The sequence below is a fragment of the Malus domestica genome, chromosome 02 (genome assembly GCF_042453785.1).
Source record: "Malus domestica chromosome 02, GDT2T_hap1".
NCBI classification, from domain to species: Eukaryota; Viridiplantae; Streptophyta; class Magnoliopsida; order Rosales; family Rosaceae; genus Malus; species Malus domestica.
In genome coordinates, this window is record NC_091662.1 from 18105469 (window position 1) to 18119670 (window position 14202).

General features: G+C 39.5%; 3 protein-coding genes across 9 annotated transcripts; 1 reads left to right on the forward strand and 2 right to left on the reverse strand.

The window, feature by feature from the left end:
- Window positions 1–470: 470 nt before the first annotated feature.
- On the reverse strand, window positions 471–2288 carry LOC103405440 (cysteine desulfurase, mitochondrial). The gene has a single exon (XM_008344446.4). The coding sequence runs from the start codon at window positions 2196–2198 to the stop codon at window positions 828–830; it is 1371 nt and encodes a 456-aa protein (XP_008342668.2). The 5' UTR covers window positions 2199–2288; the 3' UTR covers window positions 471–827.
- Window positions 2289–2417: 129 nt separating this feature from the next.
- LOC103405565 (uncharacterized) lies at window positions 2418–6016 on the forward strand. 7 transcript variants are annotated; one of them, XM_029092678.2, is made up of 3 exons: window positions 2458–2738; window positions 2886–2998; window positions 3239–6016. In XM_029092678.2, the coding sequence occupies exon 3, from the start codon at window positions 3293–3295 to the stop codon at window positions 5867–5869; it is 2577 nt and encodes an 858-aa protein (XP_028948511.1). In that variant the 5' UTR covers window positions 2458–2738; window positions 2886–2998; window positions 3239–3292; the 3' UTR covers window positions 5870–6016. The 7 variants fall into 7 exon arrangements, with proteins under 7 accessions (XP_028948505.1, XP_028948511.1, XP_017191587.2 ...); XM_017336098.3 differs by having other exon boundaries at window positions 2468–2738; window positions 2899–2998; XM_029092683.2 differs by having other exon boundaries at window positions 2470–2738; window positions 2882–2998.
- Window positions 6017–6940: 924 nt separating this feature from the next.
- LOC103405422 (cytochrome c oxidase subunit 6a, mitochondrial) lies at window positions 6941–9445 on the reverse strand. The gene is made up of 4 exons (XM_008344423.4): window positions 9153–9445; window positions 8565–8671; window positions 8405–8447; window positions 6941–7216 (listed from the first exon to the last, which is right to left on the reverse strand). Exons 1-4 carry the CDS (start codon window positions 9265–9267, stop codon window positions 7179–7181), a joined length of 303 nt encoding a protein of 100 aa, XP_008342645.1. The 5' UTR covers window positions 9268–9445; the 3' UTR covers window positions 6941–7178.
- Between the last annotated feature and the right edge of the window lie 4757 nt (window positions 9446–14202).

Below are 14202 nucleotides of genomic sequence, written 5' to 3' on the forward strand. Positions count from 1 at the left end.
GGGAATTAAATATCAATGAAAAAGCAGAAATACATTCACTACTTAATAAACAGATGCATATCCTAAACTTGGGGGTAACCCTAACGTATCCAAATTCCCTGGCTAACTGTTTTAAAGCAAAGCACCGTTACCAACAGCGTTTGCTTCTAAATATGCATTACACACCATCAAGAAACTTCTCACTGGGAGAAAGTCAAAGTGCCTCAAGTGTATTTCAAGCAACGAGGTTCATCTTGACTACATGTATTGCACAACTTCCTCTTGAATCAAGTAATGAACTATTTACGTGCATGAATAACACATAAACTACACTTTAACAAACAATTCAATACAAAAGCCGAAAAATAAAATGACCTCGAATTTTAACCACAACTGTTCCATGAGATACTCCTCCATTGGGATTTGCACAGATGCTCCACGTCCTTAAAATGTGAATATTATGTAAGAAAAAGAAGTAAAATTTCCAACCATTATTCAAATATTCACAACAATCTTCATATATCATATAGAAGCATCTCTGTAGAGAAACATTAACCATTCAACAAGATACAAAACCCTAGCAAAGAAAACAAAATATCAGACCAACAAACGTGTCATCCTCCCGTATTTTTGCCCATATCAAATGCCAAGAATGCACAACAGCAGGGGGCAAGTATCGAAAACAACTACGTGTTTGCAAAACTTAGTTATGGAGCAATTATGGAGAGTTGTCAAAAGCATTTACAACAAGGATAGCAAAATGAACCTCAAATTCTCCATCTACTCGATCAGCTCTCACTCGTGCATCTTTACACTCGCAGCTTCACCCGGTCCCTCTAACAAACTCCTCAATGCTGTGACCACTGAATACTCTTGATATCGATCCCTTCTTTCACCATCTCATACAGCGGGCTCAACTCCCTCAACTTCTTCACCTGCTGCACTGTCAGCTGAACCGCCCTGTCAATCTCCTCCTCCGTGGTGAACCGCCCAATCCCAAACCGAATTGAAGTATGAGCCATGTCCTCATCCACCCCCAATGCCCTCAACACATACGACGGCTCCAAACTCGCACTGGTACACGCACTCCCACTCGACACAGCCACCTCCTTCAACCCCATCAACAAGCTCTCCCCTTCCACATAACCAAACGACAGATTCAAATTCCCGGGATAACGTCTCTCCTCGCTACCATTCACCACAACCATATCAAGCTTCTCCCTAATCCCCTTCAACATCCGATCCTGCAACTCTCTTACCCTCTTCTCATCGTACTCCATTTCCTTCTTCGCAATTTCGCAGGCCGCACCAAATCCTACCACCAACGGCGTAGGAACTGTTCCGCTTCGAATTCCTCTCTCCTGCCCACCTCCATTCATTTGGGGCTCCACCCGAATTCTCGGCCTCCTCCTCATGTACAAAGCCCCGACCCCCTTCGGCCCGTAAACCTTGTGCCCCGAAAGCGACATCAAGCTCACATTCCATTTGTCCACATCAATTGGGATCTTCCCAAGCGCCTGAGCGGCGTCCGTATGGAATGGAATTTTGAACTCCTTGCAAATTTCCCCAATTTCCTCCATCGGCTGAATAACCCCAATCTCGTTGTTCACCGCCATGACCGATACGAGCCCTGTATCGGGCCGAATGGCGGTCCGGAGCTCGTCGAGGTCGATAAGCCCGTCGGACTTCACCGGAAGGTAGGTCACATCGTAGCCCTCTTGCTGCAGATGACGGCACGAATCCAGAACGCACTTGTGCTCCGTCTGGGTGGTGATGACGTGGCGCTTCTTGTCCTTGTAGAAGTGCATGACGCCCTTGACGGAGATGTTGTTGCACTCGGTGGCGCCGGAGGTGAAGACGATTTCTTTGGGGGAGGCGCCGATTAAGTCGGCAACCTGGGCGCGGGCGGTCTCAACGGCGGAGTCGGACTCCCAGCCGTACATGTGGGTCCGGGAGTGGGGATTTCCGTACCGGGTGAGGTAGTAAGGAAGCATGGCGTCGACGACTCTGGGGTCCACCGGCGACGTGGCCTGCATGTCCAGGTACAGAGGCCGGCCGTAAATTTTCACCCCTTTCATTGAAACTCCATCTGCGTCGTCGACGGGTTCGGCGACGGCGGCCGCGGTGGAGAGGGTGCGGACGAGATGGGAGGCAGCGGAGGCAGGTTTTGGGGTTAGGGTTTGGCGGCGGAGAGCGGAAGCGAGAAGCTTCGCTGCCATTTTTTTTTTTTTTTTTTTTTGCGGGTCGTCGTCTGCGTCTTTCTGGCGGTGTTGTGATGAAGTCGCAAAGGGCAAAGGACCTTAATATCGAGATGGACACGTGGTGGGTCGTGAACCCCGAATCCGAATCTGGTACGTGCCAAATGCAACGCCGTCGTATTTGGAGTAAAAAAGGTAACGGATATGTAAAGCAAAGGGTTTGGATTTGGGCCACGTCCCCACTTGCCTTAAATTTATGACAGCAAGCCCCAGTGATTTTATTAAACACCCCCCCCCCCTCTCTCTCTCCCCTCTCTCTTTCTCTCACTAGAATTTGATGGTTAAATTGTCGTTTTATCGTAGTTGCAACTTCCAAATTTGCACTACCAGATTCCAGATCCAAATCCAAGGTGGGTGGGAATAAGAAGAAGAAAAAGCAGCATTTTGGTGTCTGCATTTCTAAAAGGAGTATACCCACCTACTACTCCTAAAAGGAAAAGTTTTGGACTTTTCAAAACTTTTCATCCTTTGGCAGAATCCAACCGCCTGCAACTCCCTCTGGTATTTATCTCCTTCTCTCTCTCTCTCTTGATTGGCATTCTGACTCGGTGTTCTGATTTAGAAACTAGGAACATGATTAGATCTGATGGTAATTTTGTTAATGTCTTGGATCGGAATGTGAAAAAGATTACTGATTTGGTTAGATAGTGATCAAACCCAGGTGGGATTTCTATGGAATTTGAAAATTCTCATTGGTGATATCAGACATTAACAGTGTTGATAGCTTTTCATGTGAGAATGGATGGGACATTGATTGCTGGGTGAGTGGGTGTAGGTTCTTGTCCAGTTGAATTCAAGGTTGCTGATTTCGGTTCCATCTGTAACACTTTGATTCCTCATTCACATACTTACTGCCTTGCAAACACTTTTTTTGCAGTTATAAGTGAACATGTTCTTTTTGTACTAAATTTTGGTTTTATGACTCTGGGAAGATTTCAATTTTTGTTTACCCGTGTTTGGATGCGAATCGATGAATTAAGAAAAGTTTAATTGTTACTCAGGTTTTGTTTAAGGGACGTATTGGGTGTAGGCTTGTAGCCTGAAAGAGATTCGGGATGTTCAAGCTATCTCCTCGCAGGAACTCGAGATCTAGGGGGTTTAAGGTCAAGCATGCGCTGCAGCTGTTTCTTTTGCTGGGTGTGTGCGTCTGGCTGGCTTACCAAGTCAAGCAGTCTCATGGCAAGAAAGCGGAGTTCAGGGATAAAATAAAGGATGGTGGGGATCAGATCCTCAAGTTAGGAAGAAAGGATCTCAAGCCTGTTGTGGAGGAAATTGTCGATAGGAATGCAAGGCAGAAGGAGGAGGAAGAAGAAGAACAAAACAAGCCTGAAGAGATCGATAATGTTGGAAGAGGCACCGGAGATGATGAGGTGAATGAAAATGATGAGAACAAAATTGATGAGAGGACAAAAGATCAAGGTGATTCAGTACAAGGTGAGAAAGACAGTGAAACGAACAAGGAGGTTACTAGTGAAGAGAGCAACGTGAATGAAAATGAAGAGAGTAAAGAGAACGAAAATGGAAACAGGAACGATGAAGACGACAAAGCCAAGCAGAGTGAGGAAAGCAATGAGAAGGAGACCGAAGGGGCCAAAGAGAAAGAAAGTGAAGAAAAGGAGATTGTAGAGACTGTAGAGAAAGAGAACGGAGAGACCAAAGAGATGGAAAGTGAACAGAAGGAGAATGTAGAGACTACAGAGAAAGAAAGTGAACAGAAGGAGAACGGAGAGTTCAAAGAGACAGAAAGTGAACCGAAGGAGAATGTGGAGAACAAAGAGCAAGAAAGTGAGCAGAAGGAGAACGGAGTGACCAAGGAAATGGGAAGTGAACAGAAGGAGAATGTAGAGACTACACAGAAAGAAAGTGAACAGAAGGAGAACGGAGAGTTCAAAGAGACAGAAGGTGAACCGAAGGAGAATGTGGAGAACAAAGAGCAAGAAAGTGAGCAGAAGGAGAACGGAGTGACCAAGGAAATGGGAAGTGAACAGAAGGAGAATGTAGAGACTACACAGAAAGAAAGTGAACAGAAGGAGAACGGAGAGTCCAAAGAGACGGAAAGTGAACCGAAGGAGAATGTAGAGAACAAAGAGCAAGAAAGTGAGCAGAAGGAGAACGATGAGACCAAAGAGAAAGAAACTGAACAGAAGGAGAATGAAGAGATCAAAGAGGACAAAACTGAAGAGAAAGGAACATCAGAGGAGACTCAAAGGGTGGATAATAAAGAGGGAGAGGAACGCAATGATACAGATGATAAAGAAAAGGAGGCCGAGAAGGAAGGTGATAAGATTGAGAAGATGCTTTTAACTGATGATCGGGTTCGAGATGGAGGTGAAACTGATGAGGGGGCAAGAGAAGAGCCTTACAAGGCAGATGATGCTTCCAGTGCTATGGCCCACGAAACTCAGAATGCGACACAAGATAATGGCAGTTCAGAAAATTCTAATGAAGAAAAGCAGTTTGGAGACAAAGAGAATAATACAAATAGCACTGAAGTGGTTGATGTTGATCAAAACAAGTCTGTCTCAAATGTGGAAGTGACTGAAAAGATTGAACTGTATGGTAATGAAAAGGCCAAGGAAACTGAAGTGGGCGGTGGTGAGAGTAATCACTTGGAACCAGACAATGGTTCCACGCCTAATTCAACGGAACAGAAACAAGTGGACACCAAGACAGATGACTCTACACCGAAAAATTCAACCGATCAGCTGCAAATGGACACAAAGATGGATGAGTCTACACCGCAAAATTCTACAGATCAGCAGCACGTGGAGACTAAGTTCAATGACTCTACACAGCAAAATGTTGTATTAGAGCAAACTGAGAGATCTGATGTAGCTGCCAACAGCGAGCAACAAGACTCTACCACAACAGCTTCCACTATAACTGTGAATGGTGATGCTACAAATGGAGTAACCCCAGATACTTCTAGTAATTCTGAATCTGCTGTCTCGGATAGTCAGACGGTCAACTCCGGTACACCTACGGAAACAGATAAAAGTTCTGCACCTTCAACCATGAGCATTGTTCAGACTCAAAAGCTCAGCAGTAACACCGAGGTAGAAGGAACACAGGAAAATATACTCTCTCAAAAAACAAACGAGAATGAAGATGCTGGCCAAAAGCAAGGTGGTGATTCTTCTTCCTTTCAACAAGAGAAAGATGCGCCGTCAAACCCAGATAACAAATCAGATGCAAGCCAGAACGAAAATGGCAGTGGTGTTCTAAACAACACCAATGCAAACGCTGATACAGGTGCAGGCCAAAAGGAAGGATCAGTTGACTCGTCAAATTCTTCAGTATCCCAGGACAAAGAAGAATCTTCAAACGCCAATACTAATGTTGAGGCTGGACAGAATGAGAATGTGAATGTTGTTAAGAGCAACACCAATGACCACACATATGCAGGCCAAAAGGAGAACACAGGTGCTGGTGGAGAAGACTCTGGTAATGCCCAGAAGGAGAATGAAGATGCGTCAAACACGAATGACAATACTAATGAGAGCCAGAATGTGACAGTGGATTCGTCTAATGCTTCGATCCCCGAAGAAGAGAAAGAGGCTCGTATAGACCTGGATACTTTGCCGGAAAGCAAAACTGCAACTAATAACAATGATGATACGGCCACTGAGTAAAACATTTCAATAAGTTCACCATTCATTTGCGCAACCATATGTCATTTTGATTTCATTTTTTTTTCTTGTGAGGTGATTCGGCATAACTGTAACCTTCATTGATGGCTGTACCTTCTTGTGATTATAGTGCGAAAGTTATTTTATCAATCTTGACTCTTGAGGGCAATATTTTGACAGGATTTTTTTTTGAAATTGCATAGTTCATAACTTCATATCATCCACTCTGTGATGATGTATTTCCTCTTACTATTCTAGAGAAATTCTTTAGGTTCGGACATCCAGACCATATGACTATCTCCGGAAACACAATCCTAACGCTTGTATTTTGTTCCAACCTGCCGTCCTGCCCCTTATGTATACTACCCTATACAAGCATCCGGAAACACGAATTTTTTTGTTTTACCTGTCTTTCGTCAGGAGTAGGATTCTCTTCCCTCCTAATCCCTTCTCCTTCTCTCCCCTCCTCTCACATTTCCTTTATAAGCTATTGACATGGTTTAATCATAACCGTTTAAATAGAATGGGTGGGAAGGAATGAGAGATTAGGAGGGGAGAAAATCCTATTCCCTTTTGCCAAAGGAAACAAGAATCTCTCTTTTTTGTTTCCGTCTTTCGCCAAATCAATGCTAAGTCAGGGAAAGGAGAGGTTACCGGATTGGGGGCAGTGCGAGGAGAGGGTGGTTAGCATGACAATTCAGGGGGTGTGGGGGCAGTTGGACCTGGGATAGGGGAAGATATTGTGTCCAGGTCCTTATGAATTAGGCGGTCCAGTAGTTGGACCTTAAAATTTCTCCAGAGAAAGGACTTGAGATTATTGTTTCGGGAGGACATAATATCTTACTTGGAGTGCTATTGCCGAATGACACACTAATCTATACTCGTATTTGTTATCAGGCACTTGTTCACCACAAACCTCATTAGTGGTTTTGAGTTTTCATTTGCATCCTGAATTTTCATCCTAATCAATCAGTCAATAAATTTCTCTGAAAAAGCTGTGTCGGACATAGTGAGGAGACCGAGAGATCCCCATATTCGGAAGAAGATAGGCATAAATTTTGAAGAACAGGAAGCTGGAAAGGGAAACAAACCAACATGTCATCATCTTATTTATCTGTGTCAATGGTTACAGACAAACATAACAAAAAATTGAACAACTTGCCACAAGGTCTTGATCCCGAATTCATGTTGAAAAATAAGTGCAAGTATTCATATCGAAAGAAATTCAAAGAAGACAGATGAATCCATCCGACATGAACGTGAAACAGAGTTATTCCAAATGGTGCCTCCTTGAAATGTCCCAAATGCCAGCCTAGTGCTCATGCTTTGTTTCAAAAAGGCCATCTGGACCTGAACAACAAAAATATAAATGCTCAGATATTTGAGCAATGTTTATTAAGAAAGAGAATAAAAAGGTGAAACCTAACGAACACATAGATCCAGAAAACAATAATGCTTCAACATCTCAAATTGGTGGATGAGACAGCAGTACAGAGCACAAAAGCAATTGAAATTTCTCTTCTTGTAAGTTAATTAAGAAAATCAAAAACAGGTTATTGAAAGTACCGTTTTACCAATAAGCATACAACATGTCTACCCAATATCTTTGAAGGACAACTATCTAGAATAGCTGAAAAGGACAAAGGCTCGTAGAATATCCACAAACAACAACAATGTACCAGCTTTAACAATGACTTCAAAGTTTTGCATATACTGAAGTTAAGAATATTCAAGCATCAAATATGGCAGTCCGAACTCGATACACTGTAAGACCTTACATAAATAGGTGCCTACATTATTAAAACATGCCAGCAGTACTGCAATAAATAGTGAGCCATACTATTAACGATCATTTAGCTTATTAGCCCCCACTCAAGACAGGGCCAAACCATTATTATCAACAGTTTGAGGTTAAATACAAAAATCTTACTTATTCGTTCGACCAATCTGTGGGAGAAGAAATTTCAAGACAGGAAGATCATATCTTTCCTTGCTACCAAAAAACTTCATCTATTTCTAAAAGCCAGTGGTAGAATAACTATCAACTTGGGGCCACATCACACATACATGGTACAACATTGGTCTTCCTTTATCCTTTTTAAGGTTATAAAAACGCATCTAAGGTCATTAAAACAATTCAAACATGCTCCTTCCACTAACTGAACAACCAAAGAATGACGTTCTTCACTAGACATACTGATCAACTATAACAAAACCCACAACGATAAGTAATAGGTACGGTGAATACAATCAAATAGAATGCGCTGCAAGATGTAGAACTTTGCAGAAATATTATAGTAAAGAAAGAACAAAAAATATTCAAGTCAAACAAGTTACTCGTCCCAAAAAATAAAACCCAGACTACTTGATTCTTCCAACATAGAATCCATCTAGAGAAGAAATTAAAAACATAAAACCAGCCTTTATCACAATTTAAATTTAATCATTGTTTCTTGTAAAAAGAAAACACTGACCACAGGCATTTGGTGAATAGAAGAATATTATAAATTCAGGCCATAATGATGTTCAAAATCATACCCCATGGGAATTCCTTATTGCGGATGTGCAAATATGGGTAAGCCTGCAAACATAGACAGCAGATAACGTGGAATCACTATCAAATGCATAAGGTAAAGCTATATATAATATCAAGGAAAACAAAGTGAAAAAAATCACAATGCTTAAGAAGAAAGCTCACGGGAGGCGCATCGTAGTGAGGATGCGGCTTTGACAGGTTAACAAAAGCTAAAATAGTGCAGGAAGCGATGCCCAGGTAAGTTATCTTCTCCCACTTGGCCGTCTCACCTGAATAAATGAAAGAGAAAAACAGATCAAATACAAAGTAAAACCACTAAAATAATCGGCGACGCCAACGTATTAAAACAATGAATTTTATGCTCCAAACCCAGATGGATCTGAATCCTTAAGCTGTCACCATGGCATTCAAAATTATTCAAACTAACCGGAAAGGCTTTCCACTCCACCGAAATCCCGAAATCAAATTCATCTATTATGGCACATTTTGCTAATTTCCACTACAATATACACATATCTACAGAACCATTGAACAAAAAGAGAAAAATTATCACAAACCTAAGAAACTAAGGTCAAAACCCTAACATTTACCCGCAAATGCTAATTGGATTTTCTCAGATTAATAAATCTTGAATTAAAACTAAGAAATAATAATTATATATCAAAGATCAACAATTAAATAATCGAGTCGCATATATTCGCGTGTGTGTGCGCGCACGCGACGGAGACAGATAGAGAAATAAGAAATTACGAGCATCGTCGTGTCCAGCAGAGGAGGAGAATGAGCGCCTTGGAGGAGCAGCGGATCGAGAGCCGCCACGCAGGGCGGTTCGAAGCCCAGCAGATCGGAACATCGCCGTCGCCATTTCTTAGCAACTCTTATCTTTTACTCTTTGATGTTGTTTTGTGCAGAGAATTTATGGAAAGTGAAAATGCGAAACCCTTTTTTGACAATTTCGTTGCAGAAAATGCGTAGTAGAGGAAGTCAGAAATTAAAAAGAGAAAAAAGCCCATTTATCTAACGCCAGTTTCTGTTTACACCCAACTAGTTACAGGCCCAAGGTTGCCTATTGCAAATGCATGTTTATCAACAAGAATAATGCTAGCGAGACTAAATGTAATATATACGAAATTTTATAAACTAAATAATATAAAAATTGATGATTGGATTATTAGTCAAGTATTGATTGACGTGCTTATTTCTTATTGGTGATATATCATTTAATTTATAAATTTCGTCTACAAATTTTATCAACCTAACATTTTTTTATGAAGAAGAAATTTATTAAAGCTTAGAACCTCTAATACAACCGTTTCCCATACAATCAAAATTAAAAGCCTCCATAGCTGATATCGGAAGACAAAAATCCCAAAAATGTGGGTTGGCAACAGTGAGGCCCACATGAGCTAATGCGTCCGCCACGAAATTAGTCTCCCTATAAATATGCTTCCAATTGATATGCTGAAATTCAGAAGTCAGCTATTTGATGTCCTCTATGATAGGTTTAAGATGCCAAGGGGGCATCCAAACATCTTGCACCACCTGGATGATAAGCTTAGAATACCCTTCCACCGTCGGCTTCTTCACACCTTTGTGCCTAGCAAACAAAATCCCTTCCTTTAAAGCAACGGCCTCCACAATCGAAATGGTGGCGCCATCAAAGTTCAATGCCCCAACACCAACAGGTTGCCCCTCCGCATTTCTTAGAACAAAAGCAACTGCAGAACGATCCAAACTAACCGACCCATCAAAGTTTAATTTCACATAGCCATGGGGAGGAGGACGCCAACAAATGGGTTGTTGGTGGCAACGATCACCCCTAGAGATCTTCATACAATTATCCTTAAAAAAAGATAAGCTTACACTTGCGGCAATGGAGATACTCCTAGCCGGATTAGGAATCATACTTCTAAAAAATTTATTATTTCTATCATTCCATATTTGCCAACAATTAAAAATAGCTTTACTACGATCACTCAAATCATTGCATTCAACATTGTCAATTAGTTCCATCCAATCTAACACATTATTAAACTGAGTCAAATTATTCTTCCAATGACTTACCAGAGAGATGTTCTACATTTCTTTGGCATGCTCGCAATTAAGAAAAAAGTGATTTTGAGTCACATCCTCATTGCCACACATAGGGCACAATTTGTCAATATTTTGAATAAATTTACTCAATCTCATCCTAGTATGAAGTTTTTCATGAGTGAAAAGCCATGCAAAATTTTTTTACCTTTGGAGGTATCATTAACTTCCATAATCTTCTTAAGGAGCTTATTCCTTTTAACTTCTTGATTATTATTACTCTAAATCCAAGTTGCAGACTTGATTGAGAACTCACCAGTAGAGGAGTGTTCCCACACGAAATTGTCACTTTTATTTTGAAGGGAAATAGGCACCATATAAATTTTCCTCACAACATCCAGGTCCAACACTTGGGAAAGGCGAACTCTATCCCAACTTTTATTATCAATAAACTCACTCACTTTAGTGTCCCAATTTATGTTCTGTCGTTGATTTTTAGGAATTAGCTGGAATAAAGGATAAGGAAAAACCCAATGATGGGTCCCAAAAAAAGGATATATTCACCATTACCCACAACCCATCTAATTCCCATGTGAATAACATGTCTACTATTCAAAATCTCTTTCTAGGCCAAAAAGTGGTTCTGCTTGACTTTGCAACTAAAAAAATCATCTTTCTTTAAGTGCTTTCTTTTAACAATTTGCACCCACCAATTGTTTTCATCCTTTAAAACTTTTCATACTAACTTAGCCAAACATGCATTATTGAAATGATCCACTTTTCTTACACCCAACCCCCCCCCGATCCTTAGAAGTACACACTTTTTTCCAAGCCATAGGTTTTAACTTCCTATCTCTCCCCCAAAAGAAGTCCTTACACTCATTGTTTAAGTTCTTAGTTACTCGAGTAGGACATTTAAAGCAAGACATAAAATGGTTCAGCACACCAGATAAGTTGGACTTAATGAGGGTTAGTCTTCCTACCTTAGAGAGAGTATTAGTCTTCCACCCAACAAGCTTTTGCTTAATTCTTTTGATTAATTCACATTCATTAACTGGATCTTTTCAAAACACAATATTATAAATGCCCAGATATTTGCCAATAGTAGTTTATGTTGAATATGTAAAACATTAACAATAGCATTTCTAGTTTGAGCATTAGTAGTTTCTGAAAAATAAAGCGAGTATTTGTGGATTGACCCAAAGCTTTGGCAAACATATTAAGAACATGAAGTACATTCCTAGCACCTTTTGTAGTTGCCCTAGCAAATAACAAACAATCGTCTGCAAAAACTAGATTTGATATTATAAATCCACTAGGAGATGACAGAATACCAACATGCGATTTAGGGGTAGTGGCCATTTTGTTAAAATGTCTAATCAACGGTTCCATGCAAAGAATGAAATTATAAGGAGATAAAGGATCCTTTGCCTTATTCCCTTCTTAGGGTAAAAGTAACCATGAGTAGAATTAATCAAAACCGGGAAGGAAGTTGAAGTAATGCATTCCATAACTAAGCTCACCCATCTTTCTGTGAAACCAAATCTAAGAAACACGTACCTGATATACTTCTAATTAAGATAATCATATGCTTTTTCTAAATCCAGTTTTATTCCCATTGCTCCGGTCCTTCATTTCTTACCTTTAAAACTAGAAAATATTTCATGCGCAATCAAAATATTATCATGAATAGAACGTCCCGGAGCAAAGGCCCTTTGGTTTCCAGATATGAAATGGTGGAGAAGTGGCTTTAACCTTTTAATGATGATTTTCGTGATTATTTTATAGCTAGCTCACATTACAAATATTAATTGGTCTATAATTACTTACTACCTCAGGATTTTCCACTTTTAGGATGAGGGCAATGTTGGTATGATTAATAAGCCTCAAGGTAGTACTATTTTCAAAGAAATCCTTAACCATAGCACTCACCGAATCTTTGGTTGTATCCCAACATTCATGATAAAAAATTGCACCAATTCTATCCAGACCTAGTGCTTTCAACGCACCAATTCCATCCCATATTTCTATCTTTTCAACAAGCTTGAGTAAAAGTTCATTGGTGATGGTGGTCAATACAAGGATCAATAATATCTGCAATAGAAGAGATATCCACAAGAGCAAGGGGACTATCACAAGAAAATCGCAATTTAAAGTCCTGCACAAAAACATGTTCTAGATCCTCACCTTCATTCCACCAAAACCCACAAATATCCCTTATCTTTCTAATTTCATTTCTCTTTTTTCGAACAGTTGCCACCGTTTGGAAATACCTTGTGTTCTTATCACCTAATTGCAGCCAATTGACTTTAGCTTTCTGTGCCCACATGACTTCTTCTTGTCTTGGAATTGAATTAAGTTCCTCACTAAGCTTTATTTCTAAATCAATCTTTGAATCAACATTTTGGTTTTTCACGATGGTTTCTTGCACCTCAGCAAGGTCCCCAAGGATTTTTTTTCTTACGCTCCTTTAAATTACCAAAAGTTGTTGTATTCCAACCCTTTACCATATATTTGAAAGTCCTAGCACGCATCCTAAAAGTGTCCATAGAATTTAGTCCACTTTGTTGAATTAGGTCAATTCACTGATTATCTACCTCGGTTTTTTTCATTATCTTTTTGTTAAATTGTGATAAATGTAATCTCTTACTTATATGTTTATCTTTTACTCAATTTTAGGATTAAATATAAGAATTGAATAGTGTTTTTCCTTTTTCCTTTTCCTAATTTGTATCTCAATTTTTTACTCTATCTCCATCACACGTTAATTGTGTTAACTAATTTATATTGTAGGTACTATATATACCATTTTCATTGATGATAGGTAGATTAATTTTCATTTATTTTCATACATACTTGTATAACAGGTTAAATATATTTTATCAATCTATGGTACATGTATCATATATGATGACATATAAATTTTAGTTTAATTATTTTCTATAAAAAAAAGTGGTTAGATTTTCATATTGAAATATTCAAATTAAAAAATTCTGAAGATGTATAAATTAAGAAATCTAATTAAAATTGAAAAATAATGAAATTTGAATAAATCCAACCAGAGGTCAAATTTTTTAACCTAATTCAAAGTATCCCTTGATTAAATTAAATAAAAATAAACAACATAATTAAACAGGAGTGTGCAGGAAAGTAGAAAAACACTCTTTATTCTCAAATTGTTGCCTTTTGAGAAGATCATAACACTCTTTGTTAAGATCCTCTGGAGTTTGCTCTCTTCTGTCAAATATTTACTGGAGGTCCTCCCGCTGTTCTCGAGATCATAGTAATCTATGTTAAGCCCCTGATTTTATATCCTCACTTTGTTTAGTGCCGACACATGGATTCTACTAATGGTCAAGCTTCTTAAAAGTAGAGTACGTTGTTTGGGGTAGGAGGAGTACAGTCCTCTGTCCTTAATTTGACTACGAGGATTTAAAGGATGAAGCTACAGAGACCATCTACTAGAATTATAGTTGGAAGCAGATTCCCTGCTCTCTCAATTCTCGTATTTTTCTATTTTGTGTAATCACTGTTAAGTCACGTTAACATTTTATATTATTTTTTTATAGAGATAATAAGACAAAAAAGAATAGTAATATAAAATGTTAACGTGGCTTAATCATGACCACACAAACAGGAGAGCACGGGAGGGCACAAGAAGTGGGACGGCAGAGAATTTGCCGTCCATTATAGTTTGTAGATTGCATAAATATGAACCACAATTTGTGGTGATTGATGTTGATTTTTTTTTTTAAATCACTAGATAAGA

Excerpts from the sequence above, each read along its gene's own strand:
- LOC103405440 (XM_008344446.4), bottom strand. The coding sequence starts at position 2,198 with ATGGCAGCGAAGCTTCTCGCTTCCGCTCTCCGCCGCCAAACCCTAACC.
- LOC103405422 (XM_008344423.4), bottom strand. The coding sequence starts at position 9,267 with ATGGCGACGGCGATGTTCCGATCTGCTGGGCTTCGAACCGCCCTGCGT. Across the intron at positions 8,672-9,152 it reads TGCTGGACACGACGATGCTC|GTGAGACGGCCAAGTGGGAG; the intron begins GTAATTTCTTAT and ends TCATTTATTCAG. Across the intron at positions 7,217-8,404 it reads CAATAAGGAATTCCCATGGG|GTCCAGATGGCCTTTTTGAA; the intron begins GTATGATTTTGA and ends TTTGTTGTTCAG.
- LOC103405565 (XM_029092672.2), top strand. The coding sequence starts at position 3,293 with ATGTTCAAGCTATCTCCTCGCAGGAACTCGAGATCTAGGGGGTTTAAG.